Source organism: Ostrea edulis, chromosome 2, assembly GCF_947568905.1.
Source record: "Ostrea edulis chromosome 2, xbOstEdul1.1, whole genome shotgun sequence".
Classification (NCBI taxonomy): domain Eukaryota; kingdom Metazoa; phylum Mollusca; class Bivalvia; order Ostreida; family Ostreidae; genus Ostrea; species Ostrea edulis.
In genome coordinates this window covers 52,819,524-52,842,304 of record NC_079165.1, presented here as the reverse complement: position 1 = coordinate 52,842,304, position 22,781 = coordinate 52,819,524, and the positions used below count along the sequence as shown (strand labels likewise).

The 22,781-nt window shown below is 34.1% G+C and overlaps 2 protein-coding genes across 6 annotated transcripts in view; one reads left to right on the top strand and one right to left on the bottom strand.

Annotated features, from left to right (window-relative positions):
• Nucleotides 1-308: 308 nt before the first annotated feature.
• Nucleotides 309-22,781, bottom strand: part of LOC125682090 (amidophosphoribosyltransferase-like) — a 119,201-nt gene continuing 96,728 nt past the window's right edge. For all 4 annotated transcript variants that reach the window (XM_048922491.2, XM_048922492.2, XM_056154425.1 and 1 more), the window contains 4 exons: nt 7,516-7,643; nt 5,403-5,624; nt 5,142-5,262; nt 309-4,341 (listed from right to left, as the gene is read on the bottom strand). In XM_048922491.2, the coding sequence (XP_048778448.1) occupies nt 4,202-4,341; nt 5,142-5,262; nt 5,403-5,624; nt 7,516-7,643 (611 nt within the window). In that variant the 3' untranslated portion in view covers nt 309-4,201. The remainder of the gene's footprint in view (nt 4,342-5,141; nt 5,263-5,402; nt 5,625-7,515; nt 7,644-22,781) is intronic.
• Nucleotides 19,038-22,312, top strand: LOC125682118 (uncharacterized). 2 transcript variants are annotated; one of them, XM_056154434.1, is made up of 5 exons: nt 19,038-19,332; nt 20,312-20,379; nt 20,634-20,780; nt 20,949-21,501; nt 22,238-22,312. In XM_056154434.1, exons 1-4 carry the CDS (start codon nt 19,142-19,144, stop codon nt 20,996-20,998), a joined length of 456 nt encoding a protein of 151 aa, XP_056010409.1. In that variant the 5' UTR covers nt 19,038-19,141; the 3' UTR covers nt 20,999-21,501; nt 22,238-22,312. The 2 variants fall into 2 exon arrangements, with proteins under 2 accessions (XP_056010409.1, XP_056010408.1); XM_056154433.1 differs by lacking the exons at nt 20,949-21,501; nt 22,238-22,312 and having other exon boundaries at nt 20,634-20,934.

Sequence of the window (22,781 nt, the reverse complement as noted above, 5' to 3'; positions counted from 1 at the left end):
GCTGTCTTAAACACTTAGGGTACAAGACTGCCAGTCTGATAGACTTGGCTCAGGCACCGTCCCTTGGTACCCTCTGTGCTTGTGACAACATTTTATAATATTGTTTTACTTTACTTCCCATATAGCACACTTATTGTACAGTACATTTCCAATCAGTATTGTGATGAGAATTCAATACCTATTTCAATGTAGAAACCCTTAACGTGTATATGGTACACATGTGTAAATTGTATCATGTAGTTATAATGTTTAATTGTTAATTTGTATATGCCCCCTGAGGGCCCTTGGTGAATAAATATAATATAATAATAATATAATAATATTTAATTAGAATTCAACACAATATTACAGTAAGGCTGTGAGCATACAGATAACTATCTGATAATGTACCTAATACATGCAAGACTGACAAAATAAACACATTCTATAGAGTCGAGTATAGCAATATATCATCATTACTACAGTGCCGTGCATTCAAACACCTGCACGTAAAATATATTGTTTCACATCTTACTATGTATGAGAGTACTGTAAAGGGAAGTAACTCAGATTTACGCTTCACAATAATCGGTTTTATGGAAACAATTCTTTCAAATTGTTATCAATCTTCATGAAATTTGATATGTAACTAGACGACATGTAGATGGACATATACTGAGGTAATTTTGGTCCCTTTATTGGTAATTTTGGTCATTTATTTGGTAATTTCTGTGATTATTGTAATTTTGGTATTTCTATGTTTCGCATGTGGAGTGTCAAGAGAAGCATGCGATTTCAATTGTTCTTTAGATGAAAATAAGAAAGCGAAAGTGTGAATATTTTGAATAGCATCCTAAATACACACATTGTACCTGGGAAGAGACCACCGACCTTCTGAAAGTAAACTGGAAAACTTTCTCACTTACCGGTGCGAGCGGGATTCGAACCCCCGCAAATTGGAGGTGAGAGGCAGTGTGATTTTGAGTATGATGCTTTCAAGTCGATGGAATGGTTCGCAGATGAATTGATTTGCAAGAAAAACTGAATTTGTGAATATAATATTGTAAAAAATGCCATAGGAAAATTACTACAACCTTTTGATGTTCAAAATATAATATATGAAAATGTACATATAAAAGTTAATTCATACTTTCTACTGTTAAATCACGGATTCTATGATATTTATCAGGATAAGAAATTTGTACCTCCTCTACACCAAAATTTTTATTCAAAAGTTTCAATGTTTTAAAACAGTCTTGGAGTGCAATATATAAACAAGAGGCCCATGGGCCACATCGCTCACCTGAGTCACCTTGGCTTGTATTTAAAGATTTTCCCCATATATTCGCATGTAAAACTGAGATCCCTATTGTGGCCCCAACCTACTACTGGGGCCATGATTTTGACAAAATTGAATCTGCACTATGTCATGAAGCTTCATGTAGATGTAAAAATTTCTGGCGAATATGCATTATGCCATGAAGTTCATGTAAATGTAAAAATTTCTGGCCAGTGATTTTTTTAAATGATTTTCCCTATATATTTGTATGCAAAATTTTGATTCCCAGTGGACCATGGTTTTTTCAAACTTCAATCTGCACTATGTCAGGAAGCTTTGTGCAAATGTAAACTTCTTTAGCCCAATGGTTCTTAAGGAGAAAATTTTTAAAGATTTTTTTCTATTTATTAGCTATGTAAAACTATGATCCCCTATTGTGGCCCCATCCTAACCCCAGGTGTCATGAGTTTAACAAACTTGAATCTGCACTATTTCAGGAAGTTTTCATGTAAATTTCCACTTTCTTGGCCCAATAGTTTTTGAGAAGATTTTTCCTATATATATTTCTATGTAAAACTTTGATCCCCTATTCTGGCCCCACCCTACCCCCGGAGGTCATGATTTTAACAAACATGAATCTGCACTACGTCAGGCAGCTTTCATGTAAATTTCAGCTCTTCTGGTCCAGTGGTTCTTGAGAAGAAGATTTTTCCTATATATTTTTATGTAAAACTTTGATCCCCTATTGGGTCCCCATCCAAGCCCCCCCCCCCCCCGTGAAGTTTGGTTATAATTGGCCCATTGGTTCTGGAAAAAAAGTCAAAAATATAAAATGTTTACAGACGGACAACAGGCATTCAGAAAAGCTCACTTGAGGGTGACCTAAAAAGTATGTAATATTTTTTTTTTTACCCACGTTGCTGATTTCAATTACAAGTTGTTGAACAATCTAACCAGCAACTGAGTTATGTTAAAGAAATGGAAAGTTACAGATACGGATTTATGTACACTATGTAAGGAAAAAGAGAATAATGAGCATCTGGTACTGAAATGTAAAAATATTTGTGAAATTTGGAAAACTGTTGAGAAAATATTGAACTTTCAAGTGTCATGGAAAAACATTGTTCTTGTTTGTTTGGTTTTTTTTGGGGGGGGGGGGGTGGGGGTGGGGGGCATGAGAAAACAATTGTTTAAAATAATCTTTATCACTAATTGCATGTAAAATTTACAAATATAAAATGTATTGTAGAATACAAAACAAAAAAGAGCAATCTTATGACATTCGAAATCATGTAAAGGGAATTCTTGAATTCAATGTATCTGTATACAAAAGATTAAACAAGGTATCGTTTTCACATATTTTTAGTACATTGTATTGTAAAAAAATTTATAATCTTATTTATATTACAAATTCCATTGCATACTATTTATATCATGTACAAATAAAGTAAAGGGAAAGGGTCTGCCTTCCCTTTTACATGACTACCCAGGGTCAAAATGGACCTTTTGGAGTGTAGTTGTTATTATGGAATACTTTCATATCCACTAGAAATGATTTATTTATATTTGTATAACTCTCTTTTCATATAAACATATAATCTTGTAGTTTTTTTCCTTTCTTCTACATCCTGTGAGATGTAATAGAGAATATATATTGTTATTTAGGTGGAGCTTAGTCAGGGCCCCATCCCTGGCCGCTTTCCACTTTTTGTTTTTCATTTATCGTTTAGTCTATTTGGTTATATGTTATAGTGATAGGTCTGGGAAATAAAAATGTCATAAAACTAAAAAAAAAAAAAAACAGTCAGCTAGCACTTCACTCGGGACAAGTTTAGCTTTGATAAAGAAGGAGAAAATAATAATAACGGTAATATCCGAGTAAAAACAAGAAGTATCCAAGTTTCGTTTGGGAGAGTTAATCAAAGATGTTTATGAGATCAGGCCTGGATACCTCAAAAAAATGTCATGAGTGCTCTTTTATTTCAGCAGTCAAAATTTGAGTAAATAAGAAGTTTTGACTGAATTCTCTCTCTCTTTGTCTCTCTCTCTCTCAATCCAGGTCAAACATAACCAATTTTGTTTCTTATCAAAGTCTGCTTCCTAATTAGGCCAATTCAACTTAATTAGTAGATTATTATCCAGGGTCACCAAAAATTATGGGGCGGGTGGGAGGATTTTATTTTTTGATTTTTATTTTCTGAGAATAATATTAATGACAAACGAGTTTTTGTGCATCATTGAATGCCAAATGGATATAAATCTATGCTTTTTTCACAGACGAATTCAGGGTTAAGCTTTTTAACTTCAAACACAAAAACATACGAAACTTCAAGATATGAAGAACATTAATCCCTTCCTTTCATTTACGCCCGTAAGAACGTGAGAAATTAAGAAAACCATATCTATTTTCTTAACCGTGTTAACGTGGCTTTTCACGTTGCAATACCGGAAATGTAATCAAAAAGTGTAAATACCGGAGTCGGCAATGAAAATTTTCTGGAAATTGCAAGTTTTGCAAAATAAAAAACTTCGGGGCGGGCCGATTTTTTAGGGGCGGGCGGGGATGGTAATCTATCAATTAAGTTGAATTGGCCTTACCTACAGATATTTTTAGTGGATTGTACATGGATCGGACTTTGTTGTTGTCTGCCAGGGATTTCGGTCAAGCTGAGTGTAAATATAGCAATTCATCCATATGATAAATAAGAATTTGTCTACTGAGAAAGGGATTTTTCTTTTACACTGTAAATCATAAAAGAATATATATCAGTTTCTTTTCTGGAACATTTCATAAATGAACACCTTGGAAAAATTTGCTGCTCAGTATCTGCTTACAGGAAAAACTAGCCTTACTTAGAGCATCAAATAAAATACATTCTACAAGTAAACCACAGATAAAAAATATTTCCTGTTGATTCTCCCATAAAAGACTGGATCCACATTTCACCAATCTAGATCAATAGGGTAACTGCCAGTGAGACAAGCCACACAATGACCAGTGTTTTCCAGCCCATCCCCTTTGATTCCCTCCACAACTGCTTGTTGAAGTCCCTTCACAGTCAGATACTGAAGACTGTCTGCACCTTTATAATTATATGTATGGAAACATTGTAACAGATCATTTAACTAGAAATGTTCATAGTAAATGAATGACCTCATGGTTGTTCAGAAATAAGGTAAACATAAAATTCAAAAGAGTATAATTCGTTCGAGCATAGTTGTTATGTTCTCACTGAAATGTATCTGCATAAGAAGATTGAGCTAAATATCAAGTCCAGAAATATAAAATAAAGGTTGTATGAAAGTATGACAAAAATTGAGCATCATTTGTCATGTTCTCATGATAATGCTTATAAAGACATCCTCAATAGACTAGTCAGAAAATGACATCACACAATCCAAAAATTTGAGGTAAAGGTCATATGGAAGACCAAAGCTAGAAAATATGGGCATAATTGTCAAACTTTTACCAATTAAGCTGCATTTGTGTATGAAATTGAATGAAAGTATGAAGTTTGATGATGGCATCTTCTTTAGTAGATTAGCTAAATGCAAATGGGACAGAGGAACAATTTACAATTCACATGGTGGAGGATAAAAATCATTTCTTGTAATTTTTTTTATTATATGTCAGTGATCAATATTCACAATAAGCATCTCTTATGAATTCAAAATACTAACTTTTAATTACATTCATCACTTATTTAACATATAGCTAGACCTCAAGTTTGTATGAGTATAGCACTTATATATTACTGGTATAATATAAGGAATCTACAGAAATTTCTAAATTTTGTATTTCAAAATGTAGAAACAAGATTTACCGTACAACAGTGACATCTCTGAAATCTAGCTCTCTTTGCTTTCTTCACAATTAACTTACCAAAGTAATCTGCAAGTTTGTCCTCCTGGATTCTGTTGGCCACCAGCTCTTGTTTCGTGGGGATATTAATCCCCATATAGCAGGGGTATTTAATGGGAGGAGAGGCAATCCGAATGTGTACCTACAAAGTTCCGCATTAAAAAAATATGGCTTACTGGCTTGCCTGGCAAAAGGGAGATTACTCAAAAGAAAGAAATGACGGTACAGCTTATTATGAGAGGATGTGCTGGAATTGATGTCACAATCATCACAAAATTTTACCTCTTTAGCACCCTCTGCTCTGAGTAAGTGAACGATGGGGATCATGGTTACACCCCTGACTATGGAGTCATCAATCAGCACTATTCTTCTTCCCCTAATGTTATCACTCAGTGGACCAAATTTTTTGTTGACTCCCATCTTCCTCAGTCTCATGTTTGGTTGGATAAATGTTCTTCCAACATAACGATTCTTGCAAAAGACTTCTCCATATGGAATTCCAAGCTAATTTTAAGAAAATTGTGTAAACATTATTGAATGTCAGATCAAATGTAAATTTTTATCTTTTGTGTAATTGTACAGACCCAGAAGCATGCTACTACACCTCCAAAGCATTTCGTTTCGTTTTGTGCAAAGCATTCAGCATTTCACGCAAACCGTTCATATTCCATGCAGACCGTTCAGCATTCCGTGCAAATCGTTTCGTGCAAGAATTGTTCCATACCTGATCAAGCCACGCCCAGAGAAACGTGTAGATCATTCAAACCACGCCCTTAGAAACTTACAGACCGTGTAAAACTAGCAAGTCATTTCAGTATGGAATGTACGATTGGTGGATATTGTTGAGAGTTTGAGCAATTATTTCAAAATGTCTCCAAGACGGACTTTCAACAGTGAAAATCTGTAAATAATCGAAAAAGTTATTATAAAACCACCAGACAGAGCAAAATCCAATACCATTTCAACACTCTTGGTTGTTTCTAGCAAGTGCAGAGACATGATATATCTCTGCCCTCGGTAAAAATTTTTTTGTGTGTATAGGAATAATTTGTTTGTCTTGTTACACTTGTATGATCAGGTTTCTCTTTAAATAAAAATATTTTCATCAAAATTGTTTATTGGAACTGTCTGCATAATGCAAAGACCAACCTATATGTATAATTTGAATATTCTACGCAAATTCCAAGGTGCTTTTTTTTTAAGTTCATCTAATCTGGGTGTTTGAAATTAACATTCATACAGAAGGTGTGAAAATCAGTAGGGGCAACGGAAATATAACAAAAGAGGTGTTGCAGTTTTCTTTAGGTTTAAAATTGAGACAAAATACAACAATGTAATTAAAATTAGATGCTAGATTCACTCGCATACATAGTTGAAGAATCTGTTGATCATTACTGTAGTTACTCATTATTTGTTTAATTTATATATTTGATTTATTTCTCAATCTATTTCAATCATATTTTGATTGTCTTTTTGTTTTGTATTTTTCCTTCTTATCCAAGGTGACAGGATCTCATCGACTGGCTAATACGATGTCTACATGTAGCTGCAACCCCCCTCCCCCGCCTGAGAATATGCTTCAGTCTTGCTTGACGAGAAGTTTTTTAAAATCTGTTGTCATATACACATATAAAAATGTATAGGTTTATTCAACATCTGCATTTGAGAAGAGGCTTGGAATATACAAATTGAACATGTTTTCACAACACTCAGATTGAATGTACAAAAATAGCAAAACATTTCAACAAATTTAATAGAGCATTGAATCAATCAAAGTTGATTAATCAATATTCCATGACGATACAAATTTTGCATCTTTTTTCTTTTATTTCCAAGGTTAAAAAAATTCATTTGTTTTTATTCCAAAAATGAAATTTACCACGTTGTACATGAGTAATCATTTTTTTTAAAAATGGATCATTATCATTTCTATCTCAACCTTTTTTTAATATCTAGAATATTACCATTATATTGAGATTATTTCTTGTTTAAACTAACCCCAGGAAGAACCAAATAATGCCCAAAAAAAATGAATAAATAAAAGCGTGCAGGTCATGCCTACCGTTTCGTGCAGACCGTTCACAAAGCGTGAAAGCTACATCTACAAAGTGGTCAGCATTTCATGCGAAGCGTTCTATGCAAACCATTCACCGTTCTGTGCAGACTGTTCAGCGTTTCGTGCAAACCTTTCACTGCAGACCGTTCACCGTTCCCTGCAAGAATCATTTCGTACTGTTTCGTGCAAGTGGTGTAGTAGTACGCTTCAGGGTCTGTACACGTACAATTTATATGCATTTCAAAATAAAGAATGGCATTCTAAGCATGAGATGGGTGATAACTGTAAAACTCTTGTATGTTTTAAAATAACTGCCTTCTCTAGACAGGTTTTGCCTACCTGAGCTGCATAAGCAAGAGCAGCAGGTGTAGCAGAATCTGGGACTGTGCTAACCAGGTCTACATCCACTGGCGCCTCCTTGGCCAGCTGCTGACCACAGCGCTGACGGACACTGTACACCATTTGTCCTGAATATGCAAAACTTTAAAAATATCATCATGCTACTGGAAATAAAGTGCACAGTCATGACACATGATAAGCCTGTTAGATGTTTATCAAACATTAACAGACGAGTGTGCATAGGACAAAATCATGTCAACCTTGTTACAACAAACGACTTGTCAATATATTTCTTGAATTGTTCAAATAACTACTATGGCAAGCTCTTTTACTATTTATTCGAAAAATAAGATATCTCTTTAAATTAAAGAGATATCTCTTTAAAATGAGAGATATCTCTTATTCTTAAAGAGATATCTCTCTAAATAAGAGATATCTCTTTCACTTAGAGAGATATCTCTTTTACTTTTAGAGATATCTCTTACACTTAAAGAGATATCTCTTTTACTTTAAGAGATATCTCTTACACTTAAAGAGATATCTCTTTCACTTTAAGAGGTATCTCTTACACTTAAAGAGATATCTCTTTCACTTAAAGAGCTATCTCTTCACTTTAAGAGATATCTCTTTCACTTAGAGATATCTCTTATACTTTAAGAGATATCTCTTTCACTTAAAGAAATATCTCTTTCACTTAAAGAAATATATCTTTCACTTAAAGAGATATCTAAGAATTCTTAGAGAGATATCTCTCAAAGTATAAGAGATATCTCTTTAATCGTTGAAAAAGAGATATCTCTCAAAGAGAAAGAGATATCTCTTTCCAATATTTTTATTAGTTTGAATACTTAAGGAATTTTCCCTAAAACGGAAGCCTGCCAAAGCAAATCTTACCGTGATGGCTGGGGTGTTGCTACAACGCGGAACGGAAAATGGAACGGAAGACGGAACGGAACAGAAAACGGAAACTATATTATGCAATAATGTTATGTAGAGGTCAACATTTAGCAAAATCAAAAGGCTTAAATGAACAAGGAATGCAGAAATTACTGAGACAACAAGAAGTCATCCTCAGAATCCACCATTTCATATTGATACCTCATACTAATGCATTATTATGTATTTTTACATGGTGTGTTTTGTGGATGAATGTACTAACAGGCGGTTGCTTAATAATTTGCATAGTAAGTTTTACATATTGTAATAAAAAATATCAAGCAAGCGCCTGTTGGCACCATCTTTTTTCCCGGCTTTGTCATCCCTCCCCCCAGATTTTGACAGTATGTTGTTTAACAAATGAAGAAAAATTAAATAAGGTAACATACTGAAAAAGACTTGAATTATAATTCAACCCCTTTCAAATTCTATTACTTTATTCTGGCTGGTATGGTAAGAAAAGATTTTATGAGCCCATCCAATGAATAAAAGGTACATCCCTAACCCCGAAAACAACATTGTAAAAGATGAAATAATTTTTTGAACAATTTCCCCCAAACATAGCCTTTTTAAATCGAACGTGCTTTTAATTGAACTACATATGTTTAAAGACCCAAAAAAAACACCGTACGGTTGCTCCACGGATCACTGAATGTGGGCGGAGCTTATCCATGGTCAATGTTATTTACCTGGAATTTACCTGGCCAAGAGATCGGTTGTTGTGTATATTTTTATGATATACACAGGAAATTTCTCAGGTTATTACAAATTATGCTCAGTGTCTTGAGTTGTGCAACAAAAAACAAAAAAAATAATTAAAATTTCTACCTACATGCATACCGCATTTCTATTTCCCATAAACCTTCAAACTTGGTCATATTTATGTATTGCAAATGACAGGTTTAGCCCATTTCTAAACCTTCGCTTTTTAAAATTTCTAATTAAATTGTTATATATATATCGTATATAAATAATTTCCTAAATATAATATTACCCGGCGTTTCCGGACACTTCCTGGTGTCCTGGGAGTTCGCGATGTCGCGGGTGTAGTAGGTAAAATATCCAAGTTTCGAGAGAATGAATAAATCCAAGTAGATCTGTGTACATGTACAACCAAATGAAGAATGATCAAGATACCCCTCAATATGGGCCGTCTGTAGGGTTTCTGTAGCTGTAGTGTTTGTGTAACGATGGCACCCCAAACAGAAACTGACACGAAGTCTACACCCCCTCCTCTCTCTCTCTCTTTAGGGTTTCTGTGGACGTAGTGTTTGTGTAACGATTGTATCCCAAACAGAAGCTGACACATAGCTAGTCTAACCCCCCCCCCCCTTCTCTCTCTCCCTTACTCTCAATCATTGACTAAATGAGTAATTATTGTCATACGTATGCAACACTATTGCCATGTCATATTATTGCTACAGTTTTACACATTCTCTCTCTCTCTATAAATATAAAACTGTGATAAATTATAAATAGCTCAATAACGCTCTCTCTCTCTCTCTCTCTCTTATCTTTATAAATAGAAAACCGGGATAAATTATAAATAGAAATATCTCAATAACTCTCTCTCTCTCTATAAATATAAAGCGGTGATAAATTATGAATAGAAATATCTCAGTAACTATCTCTCTCTCTCTAAATATAAAGCCCTGGTAAATTATAAATAGAAATATCTCAATAACTTATTTATGCTTTTTTACTATTGTTTGATTTCTGATTGTGTAATTTATAATCCATGTGGTATCTCAAACAGAAGCATTTTTTTTTTAACTACTGTAACAGTTTTACGCATGGGCAATATAACCATTATACATGTTGATGTGCTGTGCCAATAAAGAATTGTTCATGTTTTTATAAATATAAAGCCACAATAAATCATTAATAGAAAATATTCCAATAACTTATGTTTGTTTGGTTGTTTTTTTTTATTATTATTGTTTGATTTCTGATTGTTTAATCTATAATACATGTATAAAGATGGAGAGAGAAAATACGATGATAAATTGCATTGTATAGGGGATGTTAGAAATTAAAATATTCTAGGTGCGAGTCAATGCTATCAAAACTCAGGTATACTGGGGCTTTCCTCGAGATCTGAAGACTGCTGGTCCTCTGATTATCCATGATTGTTATCAAAACATCTTTCTCGGGTAGCTGTAGACCACGGTCTCTGCAAACGTCAATCAACCTAAGCTCTATTGTTAAAAGTTTGATTGACCAGCGGCTTATCATTGATCCCAACACAGGCGTTAACTTAAAGTTGGGTCTTTAAGATAACTGAATTTGAATTTGAATTTAGTTCTACACCTGGTACAATATACATTTATGTATCACAGCAAATTTTAAAGCGAACGAGTCCGGTGAAGAAAAACGTTTTGCCTCATTTGGGATGAATCTATGTGAAAGTTTGTACAATTACCGATATCCTTCGGATTAGTGTTGAAACTGCAGGAAAGAAAGATTGAAACAAAACCAATGTTAACTAGGGTGATTTTCGTTTACGACCAATAGTAAGAGGAATTAACAGATTTATTTCACGATATATGAAAAAGCTAACACAGAATTTATGCTTGAATGGAATTAAAAGTCATCTCATTATTAATCCAAATGTTAAGCTATACAAGTATTTAGTTTAAGAATTAACTGCCAGAAGGCCTCCCTATTGGAGTGCTGCGGTTACTAAGTCTCTGTTGGTTAAAAGATGATATGATAAATCAAACAAAGGATGTTTAACTTGTTGACTAAATAAAATCAAGAATTATTATTGTTTTATACATATCACACTCCCTGTTGTAAGTACGCAAATACACGGTATTATGTGTAAATACGTGTACATGTGCGTTAATGACGTTTTGCCACGGGGGGTGGGGGGGGGGTATAAACCACGTGTGTTCTTTTCATTCTCTACCCATAGGTGTCACTACTCGCTAACACCTCTGTCATTGCCGAAATTTCGAAATTCTTGTAAAATGCCTTGTAAATTCTTATACTAACGTTTAACTAAATTCGCTTAATCAATTTATGATGCAAAATTTTAAGATTAGAGTTGTTTTATCGCTTGTAAACAATTCCCAAATTGTTGATTTTAATCAAAATGATCCCCCCCCCCCCCCCAATTTTTATCGTTATCTTATCTACATTAATCATTCTAATTCTTAAATTCCGTTCCGTTTTGTTTTCCGTTCCGCGTTTTAGCAACACCCTGATGGCTGCAATCTCGTGGGAAGATTTTTCTTTCACCGCATGTGAAATGTATACATGTACAGGTGACAAAAAACAAAGACAATAAATTGATGAAATATATGCGCTAGACTAGATTTCACCTCTTGGCAACTTGACAATGTTACCTCAACCACCTCTTCAACCTTTCCCGCCATTTGTACACTAGAAGTATTTTGCTTGGTTAAAAATTATGGTAACATCATTTCAATGACAATGCAACAGGGAGAAGTCATTATGGTCACCGGGAGGAAAATCTAAAGAGATATCTCTTTAGATTAAAGAGATATCTCTTTTTGAAAATTTAAAGAGATATCTTTTTAACTTAAAGAGTGGAAAGGTGGAAAGGATAACGTTTTAGAGCCCGGAAACCATATTGCTACTTCAATGTCCAGTGCGCTTGACCTTTGATCTTTTGACTCCAAAATCAATAGGGAACATCTTCATCCCATGGGTAGTCCATATGTATGATATGGTGACTGTAGGTGGAAAGGATAATGCTTTAGAGCCCGGAAACTATATTGCTACTTCAATGTCCAGTGCGCTTGACCTTTGACCTTTTGACCCCAAAATCGATAGAGAACATCTTCATCCCATGGGTAGTCCATATATATGATATGGTGACGGTAGGTGGAAAGGATAATGCTTTAGAGCCCAGAAACCATTGCGTCTACAGACGGACGGACGGACAGCTCGATTCCAGTATACCCCCCCCCCCCTCCCCACAACTTGTTGCGGGGAGTAATAACTATTTGTCATATTGTAAATTAACTGTTATAACCGAGAAACTAAAATATCAGTTCAAAAGTGTCTTTCTATAGCATTTTTTCTTAAAATTTAGACAAACATAATTCTGCCCATATATATTTTTGCCCTTTGTTTTCACTGCAAATTACTATCTGGATTCCCCTCAACTTGTACCGTTAACCAAGAATTGGTTTTCCTCCGTGTAAAACGAGTGCATCCGTAAATAAATACGTGACCCCCATTCTCGCAAATGCTTTTAAATACTTAGCGAGACAATGCTGCAGGAGCGACCTTTCAGTAACAAGAGATGTTTGTTTGATTGATTGTTTTGATGTTTTCCGCCACACTCAACAATTTTTCAGTTATATAGTGGCACCCAGTTTTTGTTGGTGGAAGAGAGAACCCAGATACAATGTACCTGGGAAGAGACCACCGACCTTCCGAAAGTAAACTGGGAAAATATCTCACTTACGGAATTCGAACCCGCGTCAACCAGAGGTGAGAGGCGGTGTGATTTTTAGTGCGATGCTCTAACCACTCCGGCCACAAGAGATGTTTGTAAAACACATATGCCCCCCCCCCCCCATGGTGCAAAATTGAAAAGGGTTATACAGATGCATAATTTGATTGATACATGTAGTAGTATCACCAATTTGAAATATTGAGCGGAAAATATCTTCCAATGTCAGGAGTGGATTGACCAAGTGACATAAAAATCAATAGGGGTCATCTACTCCTTATGCTGTACCAGTGTTCCAGGTTTGGTGTCAATCAAGTAAATAATTCTTAAAATATAGGAGAAAATATATTATGTCCAGTTTAACCATTGACCTTTGACCATGTGACCTAAAAATCAATGGGGGTCATCTGAAGATGTACCAGTGTACCAAGTTTGATGTCTGTCAAGTTCTCAAGATATTGAGTGGACAGTATCTTCCTATGTCCAGAGTAGATTGACCCTTGACCTTTGACCTGAAAAACAACAGGGGTGCGCTTCTACTCATAACCAACCCACATATGAAATATCATTACGATCAAGTGAATGGTTCTTTAGATATTGAGCAGGGTTCGAAATTAACTCATGTCCGTAAGTCCGAGACTAGTAAAAAACGTGTCGGACTAGTGAACTCTCTATAGCACTAGTCCGTACGGACTAGTGAAAATCCAGAAATCAATCTTGAATTGGTAAAGATTTTTAGCAAGATTTGTCTGAGTCTCTTAGATGTTTGAACTTATGGTTGATTACCTGCATGGTCAAGTGTTTGCATGACTATGACAGCCTGATCTTCCTAACACATGGAGTGTGTTCGAGACCGCCGTTCTTCGAACGTGCACAAATTGTCAAATTCCTGCCGATTCCAAACACCGAGTACACATCACGAGAACGTGTTCTAGGTGCAAGAATTGCAAGTAGTGTGGTCTGAGAACATGCACGTTTGTATGCACATGTTCTCGTCATTCGCGACTCTAACACAGTAGTTCATAACACTATAGCTCATGACTTGGTCAATCGAGTGAATTTTATTGACTTTCTTGATAAAATTTCGAACTCCTGTGACTCTAAGGTCTGAACACCAAAACAACAGGAACGTCGATCTCGAACGCACTTATGGACGTTTATCAAAGGATTAACTCTGAGGTTCATATTGTATGCTTTTGAAGATCTTGAATACGAAATAAAATATGGTGGTCTCTTTTTCTTCTGTAGGTGTCAGAAATCGAATTGTTTGCAACTATGATGTGTTTAGTTTGATTAAAATGAAGATCATTTTTTGATATACTAGACGGACTAGTGAAATGCTTTGCAGACTAGTGAACATCAATAGTGACTAGTCCGTACGGACTAGTGCTTGAAAAAGTTAATTTCGAACCCTGTTCACCCAAGGATGCTGTTGGCCAAGTTTGGTTATAATTGACCTAGTGGTTCTGGAAAAGAAGTCGGAAATGTAAAAAGTTTACAGACAGACAATGGACAACAGGTGATCAGAAAAGCTCACTTGAGCTTTCAGCTCAGGTGTGCTAAAAATATAGAAACAATGACACGTATTTTTGCTACATGTGATCAAATCCAAACATTGTGGAATGAGTTGAGTCTACATTCATACAGAAAGACTTCAGAAAGAGTTGGTTTTAATGTGTCCAATATCATATTAGGTGAAATTCCATTGTCTTTTTTAAATAACAAAGTTATAAATTTTATAATCCTATATGTCAAACAATAAATATTTACTTGTTTAATACAGAATAAAGACCCAAACCTTGTTGGATTATTATGTCATCTAAGGTTAAAATACCATGTGGAAAAATATGCTTAACTGATTTGTTTTTTACTAGCTTCTTTTCACTTGCGTTTGTTTTTTGGGGATTTGTTTTTTTGAAAATATTTTTTGTGTGTTTTTTTTATTTTGTACAGCAAGTAACCACAGATTTGATAATTCTATTAAAGAATGAATAAATCAGTGTGAGAGGGTAGTATATGTATGCATGTGACAAAAATCGAATAAATTATAAAACAAGAGGCCCACATGCAGGCCTTATCGGTCACCTGAATACTAGTGAAAAAGTATCTCTACTTCCATGGGCTATGAAATCTAGAAAAAAATTCCTGTTCTGAATATCTAAGCTAAATTCTAATGTTCAGCAACAGTATAAAACAAGATGTGTTCTTAAAACTTCAACGCCCTTAAAAGTGCATACACTGATGAAAGGCTTTAAATAATAGGTGTATTAACATTAAAACATCAAAATATATGACTAATTTGGACTCATCCTAAAGTCATAACCCTGGGTTGTGAAATTCACCATTTTTTGTACATCCTTTTCTGCTATACCTAAGTATGCATTTAGATTTTATACAGTATCAGCAAACTTACACATAAATACTATATACTAAGTTTAGCCCAACCCTGGGGTCAAAACCCTTACTCTGAAGAAAATCAAATTTACAATTTTGCAAAAAGACTACCTGCTCTATCCATTTAGTTTCAATTTTAATTATATTAGTACAATACCCGCAACGTTATTTTTGACATTCCTATCGTGTTCTATCGTGCGTGTATCCTATCGTAACTTGCGTGTATCTTATCGTATCGTGCGTGTATCCTATTGTATCATGTTTTGCGTTTATCAGTTTTTCCGTTTTCTATCGTGTTTTGCGTTTATCAGGTCTATCGTGTATCGTGTTTTGCGTGTATCAGGTTTTCCATTTATCGTGAAAATCGTTTATCATGTAGCTTCGGAAACTATATCGAGATTGTATATTAAATCTAATGAAAAAGAACGATAATTTTCGAAAGCTTTATTCGTTTTGTTAAAGAAGCTATTTTTAGGAATCGAGAAAAGACAATATATTTGAAGGAGAACATAAAGCTCTCGATTTTAAGGCAGAAGAGAAGAAGAGCTATTTGTCTGTCCAGAGAGAGTGAAAATTTATCAAAATTTCATTCTAGGTAGTATGAAAAAGTAGGCAGTGGTTTGCCGAGGAAACCGTGGACAGTAAATCTTAAAGTCCCTTCATCTGAAGTTCATAAACATTTGCTTGTTAAGAAACAATTATTTGTAATCAACACTAACAGAGAAATATGAAGTTCCGATTTGAAAGGAAAAATCAATAAATTACATTGTTTATTACATATATTTTAATAAAGGCTCTTTTTCTTCCGATTTTTTCCCCCCACCTGTGTTCTATTTATGTACCCACTACACTGAATTTGTGCGTGTCTGTGTATCACCCGTGTTTTGACAGCAAACATTCTCAGGGACATTGTATTTCACACATTTAGAAGATTGAGTTTTAAAAGGGTGCAAGGGTGTTGCATCTCCCAAAAGTCTGTCCATCTGGGCACGACTCTGCTGTCATCGTTGTTGTTTTTTTACTTGTATTTGTACACTTGTACATATATGTACCAATAGTAGTACGGGTAGATACACTGGATATTAATGACGGTTTTGATGATTATTTGAATTTTTTTTTTACATTATGTAAAACGTATACGGTACCAATTTTGATGCACCAGATGCGCATTTCGACAAATAATGTCTCTTCATTGATGCTCAACCGAAATGTTTGAAATCCAAAATAACTATGAAGTTTTGGAGCTAAATATAGCCAAAAACAGCGTGCCAAAAAAGTGGAGCCAAATTCGTCCAAGGATAAGAGCTATGCACGAGGGAGATAATCCTTAATTTTGAAATGAATTTCTAAATTTATAACAGCAATTATATATACATCCGTATTTTCAAGCTAGTAACGAAGTACTAAGCTACTGGGCTGTAGAGACCCTCGGGGACTAACAGTCCACCAGCAGAGGCCTTGACCCAGGGGTCATAATGTAAAACGTATACGGTACCAATTTTGATGCACCAGATGCGCATTTCGACAAATAATGTCTCTTCAGTGATGCTCAACTGAAATGTTTGAAATCCAAAATAACTATGAAGTTTTGGACTAAACACAAATTTCTTTAAGCGGTTCAAAATTGTGAATTTAAAAAAACCCGTGTTTTGTTTATTTTTTTTCATAGTTTATCTATTTTTTGTTATTAATTTAAGATATCAATTCAAATACATATGTTCCAATTACTTATGAATATCAATTATCACTCATAGTGTAGAAATATCTAACGTATGAAGATTTGGTGTATTGCAGTGGATCTTTTTTAAAGCAGTCAAGATGAAAATAATTGTAATTCTTGAATGACCAGTGAACTTAGAGCTTGATGCAAAATAATCCCCTCCTCGCTACACATAAAATATTACTTGGTTTTATTTCACATTGATTTCAAGATAATAGACATTAGAATAAGAGAGCTACTGAAGCATGATATCACTACATTATATTACATTTAGTTAATCCCCTGTATAATTTATAATTATATTAAACATTAGATGACAATATGATTTTAGAATCATTGGCTGGGAAAATTCATATAGATATCAAATAATGAATTAAATATTGTATATAGTTTAGTTTTCTGATTTTAGCTGTGATAGCGTAAAAAATTCAAATAAAAATATTTGTTTAAAAGTACGACCGTGTATTAAAGAAATTATACGTTTTAGTGTTAATGAATATTGAAATACTTCAGCATTATTATCAACATAATGTAATTATGATGTCGGTATCAAAATTTCATTCTGTCTAAATTGTTTCTAAATTTACATTTCTATCAGGTTTTCCATTTATCTTGAAGATCGTTTATCGTCTTTTGCGTTTATCAGGTCTATCGTGAAGATCGTTTATCAGGTTTTCCATTTATCAGGTTTATCGTGTATCCTATCGTATCGTGTGTGTATCCTATTGTATCGTGCGTGTATCCTATCCTATCATGCGTGTATCATGTTCTATCATTTATTATGTCAAGAATAACGTTGCGGGTACTGTATCAAAAGCACTAAAGAAAATGTTATTTAAGTGTTTTACACATAAACACTATACATCAAGTTTGGCCTCGTCCTGGGGTCAGAACCCCTACCCCGGGGATCATGAAATTTACAATTTTGGTAAAGGCTTTCCTCCTCTACATTACTATGCATTTAGTTTTTCTTGCATGTGTGTAGTTCTTGAGAAGAAGATTTTTGAAAATTTGTCATTTTTGGACAGCTTTTGCCCCGCCCCTAAGGCCCCAGGGGTGCAGGAATCCTGAAATTTACAATTTTTGTTCCCCTTGTTCCAAATGTTTCATACCAAATTTGAAAAGAATTGGAATGATAGTTATCAAGAAGAAGTTAAAAATGTCTATTGTTCACACACTTAATAACAGACCATTTTCGCCCCACCCCGATACCAAAACCCCTACCCCTGGAATAATCAAAATTACAATTTTGGTAAAGGACTATCTGTTCTTTCTAAATATCTATTTACTTTCAATTTAGTATCAATAGTATTAAAGAAGATGTACTTTAAGTGTTTTACACATAAACACTATATAACAAGTTTGGCCCCGCCCTGGGGTCAAAACCCCTACCCCGGGGATCATGAAATTTACAATTTTGGTAGAGGTCTTCCTGCTCTACATCACTATGCATTTAGTTTTTCTTACATCTGTGTGGTTCTTGAGAAGAAGATTTTTGAAAATTGGTCAATTTTGGGCAGTTTTTGCCCCACCCCTTGGGCCCCAGGGCTGGAGTCCTAAAATTTACAATTTATGTCCCCCTTGTCCCAATGATGCTTCATACCAAATTTGAAAAGAATTAAACTGGTAGTTATTAAGAAGAAGTTAAAAATGTTCAATTGTTCACTCACGACGGACGAAAACCAATTGCAAACAAGAGGCCCATGGGCCACATCGTTCACCTGATCACTTTGGTTACTGCTAGAAAAAGCAGAGAGGAATTCAGTTTCAAAAGTTGAAATATTAATTGGGCCAATCTAGGGCTGGGACGATTCAGGGTTAGCTCGATTCGGTTCGGTTTCGATTCAGAACAGCACGGTTCGGTTATTTTCGATTCGGTTCATGTTAGGTCCAATTTATCTATAATGACACCACAAAAATTAACAATTTTAATGAGTAGCATATTTTATTTGATTTTATTCAAGTTATATAACTATATGTCGTCATTTGTAAACATCATATCTATTCATAATGACATTTTATAACTTTGATGGTAGCGGCCCTGTAGAGCTCTTTAATGTTAAAAAGGTGAGAAAACGTCATAGAAACATGTAAATATACCAATATTACGTCTTGAAATTTTGTCGTCTGCTGCATTTCCTTTTAATATGGAGACGATGGAAGTAAAAAAGAAAGCTAGGGCACAAAATTGGACCGCTGAGGAAGAAGTTCTGTTAATAGAGGAAGTGAAAGCGAGAGCAGAAATCCTCTTTGGACCTCTGAAGGGTTGTGGAAAGTCCGAAAAGATTAAAGAAATAAAAGACAGAGAATGGCAAATGGTTGCTGACAAGTTAAATTCGTAAGAACATTATTTTCTTAATTCTTAATTCAAAATGTAATATCATAAACGCCGAATTGATTAAATTCGGTCGCATAATCATGTTATTCAATCCGCGGACTTTACGATAGCATTTATTCCGGAAATGTGACTTTTAAAAACTATTTAAATACTATTTCGTATCATCATCATTATTCATAAAAATTGTTTTGTTACTGACCTGGAGATATAAAGAAATCATGCCAGTATTTCCTCTGATTCAAAGCAGATTTGGAGGGACTTTCCAAATCTATTTTAAGCTTCACGTACGCGGCATCCATCGATTAAAAGGGGTGGATCAACGATTTTACTCATAGTAATGTAACACCTCAAATTGTGTTATAGTTCTTTATTCCATGGTGATGAAGTATATGTACAGTGTTCCCATAAGTAAGGGGCAAACGTGGTGACTACAGCTATGGGCACTTCCCTTCTGAATAGTGTTGTATCACAGGTACTTGTTTCTGTAAATGACTTATGACCTCTGTATACTAATAACAGATATTGAAGTTTTGTATTATTTGTTCCCGAATAATAAATTGAAGTTTTGCATGATTTGTGTCCGAATAATAGATTATATAAATAAAATCCACAACCAAAATCCGCTTTTTTCGAGGTTTTAAAAAAGGTGTATCATGTGTACATTTAAAAAAAATGACCAGCATGCAATGCACTGTTTCATGTGACATTATAAATATTTATCAATAATTAGTTTTATGTCAAAAGTTTTCATTAAATAACATTTTTCTTTAAATAACATAACCCGAAATAATTTTCAACAAAAAATGATTACAAATAAAAGGCATATAAATATATCGTTCAGAGATACACAAGTGAAATGGTCAAGTGGTAACGACGTCAATCCCAACTGAAGAGGTCCCCGGTTCAATTCCCATCATTGTCTTTTTTTTTTAAACTTGAAATTAAATTTCCTCTCTTACAGTAATTTAATGCTTTGTAGACAATTCGACAACAAGATGAGAGGTCTGGAGGAAGCGAAGAAAAAATATTACAACATTAAACAGAGAAGTATGAAAAAGATTTATCAATTTGTATTAAATTTAGCAATAGAAACATGTATCAAATCAATCTGAAGTTTTGGAAATATATTAATATATCAATTTTTTTAACCAATATTATCTTTTTTTATCATTATCATTATTGTTCATTTATTTTATTGTATGGTATTTTGATGAGATTATAATTTTTTTTTTAAATTAAAAACCTTATTTGAATAATTCAATCATATATTGTGTAAATCTCTAGCATCTATTTTCAATTAGGCAAAGAAAAACTTGATTCAGTCAAAAAGCCCAAGACAGGAGGAGGTCCACCCCTCCCACCACTAACACCTGGGGAAGAGACTTTTCTGAACTTGTCAGTAGGCCAACCAAATGTCCATGGTTTAAATGGAGGTGTTGATTCTGATGGTACATATACATGTAGAATCACTATTCAATCTCAGACTTTTAACCTTGAAGTTATCCAAATTTGAAAGGTATATTTGTATTCACCTGAGGATGGATGTTAAAATCCAGAAAGCGCTAGTGATTTGAATATGTATGATTTGTTGTATGTACTGATATTGTTGATTATAGAGCAGCAGATTACCAACTCCATTCAAAATGAAAACAATACTTTCTGGTGAAAAGCGGTATCTTTGGAAGATTTCGTCCTCCTCCAGACTCTCAAGAGGATTACTAAGGTCCCGAAATACCCGAGGTCATCTTAAAATGCGCTGATTTTGTCTCCTCTGACGTCTGCGTCTGATCATAGCAGCCATTTTTAATGCTTGAGAACGTTCTTAAGTCTGCATTTTTGTAGACTCAAATATTTGAGAATAAAACTGATTTTGAGAATTTTTTTTGTGCTCAACCTTTTTATGACGGCCGCTGAGTCTGAGAATGGGGAAGTTGAGAACATTCTCAGACTTGAGAATATTCTCAGACTTAAGTATGTTTTATGACGGCGGGGCCAGATCATACAAACTGTTTCTATTAATTTTAAATAGATATATAACATGCCCACAAAATAATTGCATTATTATTTTTTTTAGAATGTACGTCATCAATGTTCTCCCAAAGGAAAGTGAGCAAAAACTTATCCAGAGAATCAACAGCACATTTTTGTGAAACTTTTTAAAATGCGCAGGTAATATTGCTATTAAAATATTTTGTATCCTATGATCTGTAATAAAATATAAGTGGCATATTGATATAACTTTAACTTAGTTATAACTTTTCAACTAAAATGGGTAGGGATTTTATGTTTGCCATTTTTATTCTTTGTGACAAGAAAATATTTTTAAATATATATATACAAACTGTATATATAAGTACCTCATTAATGACCTTTTGACCTACTAAGGCTTTCTGATGGTACCAAATTTGATCTTCTGACCTTGACATGAATTTTGACCTACTTGTCTTGAAAACCGTTAAGTTTGGGGGCATCCATGGTTCACATTCATGTCTTGTTGCTGTTCAGACTATGAAAAGATGTTGCTGTTAAGAATGATTATCTAGCACAACCATTTAATGCAAAGTTAGATAAGTTAAAATATTTTCATTGCAATCTTGGTATTGTATTGCATGTGTTAATCATTTATGATGAAAATGTTTTTTTTAATTTCTTTCATTTATGCACTTATTTACATGTATTTGTTAGATTTTAATCGAATTAATAATAAAGGAACAATATCCAAGAAAATATAATATATAAGTATATTTAATTTAGAAAGTTAAAAGAGACGAAACGGGTGTAAAATAAAGATAATTTAAAGCGTCAAGTCAACTGAATTAAAGACAAAGAAAAGTGCAGTAAACTACATTTGTATTGTGATTTGGTTTTATTATATTTCATTAAATGGGTTTTTTTTTATTTGCAGGAGAAATAGGATTACGAAGAAGAGAAGCTTTGTCATAATTTTTTATAGTATGAATTAAATGCAATTTCTCATATATTAAGATTCTTCATTTTTTCAGGACATGGTTGGTAATATTCATGAAAACTAGCAGAACTCCAGTACATTTGAAGTGTTAGTCAAACATACTTTAGGAGAGGCAAGCAAAGTCTGGAAAATGCCATAAATGGTACCCGAAAAGTACCTAAAATGGCACCCAGAGTGTACTTAAAATGGTACTTATCCTGTACCCGGAATGTACCCAGATTGTACCCAAAACGTACCTAAAATGGCACCGGGTTTATACCTAAAATTGTACCCGTAAAGTACCTATAATGTACCTAAAATGTACCCAGTTTGTACCTTAAAAACTGTCTAAATTGGTAACCGGATTTTACCAATAATCTACCTGAATAGTACCTAAAATAGTAGCAGAATTGTACCTAAAATGTACCAGAAAAGTTTCTGAAATGGTACCTGGATTGTACCTGAAAAGTACCTAAAATGTACCTGGATTGTATCAATAATG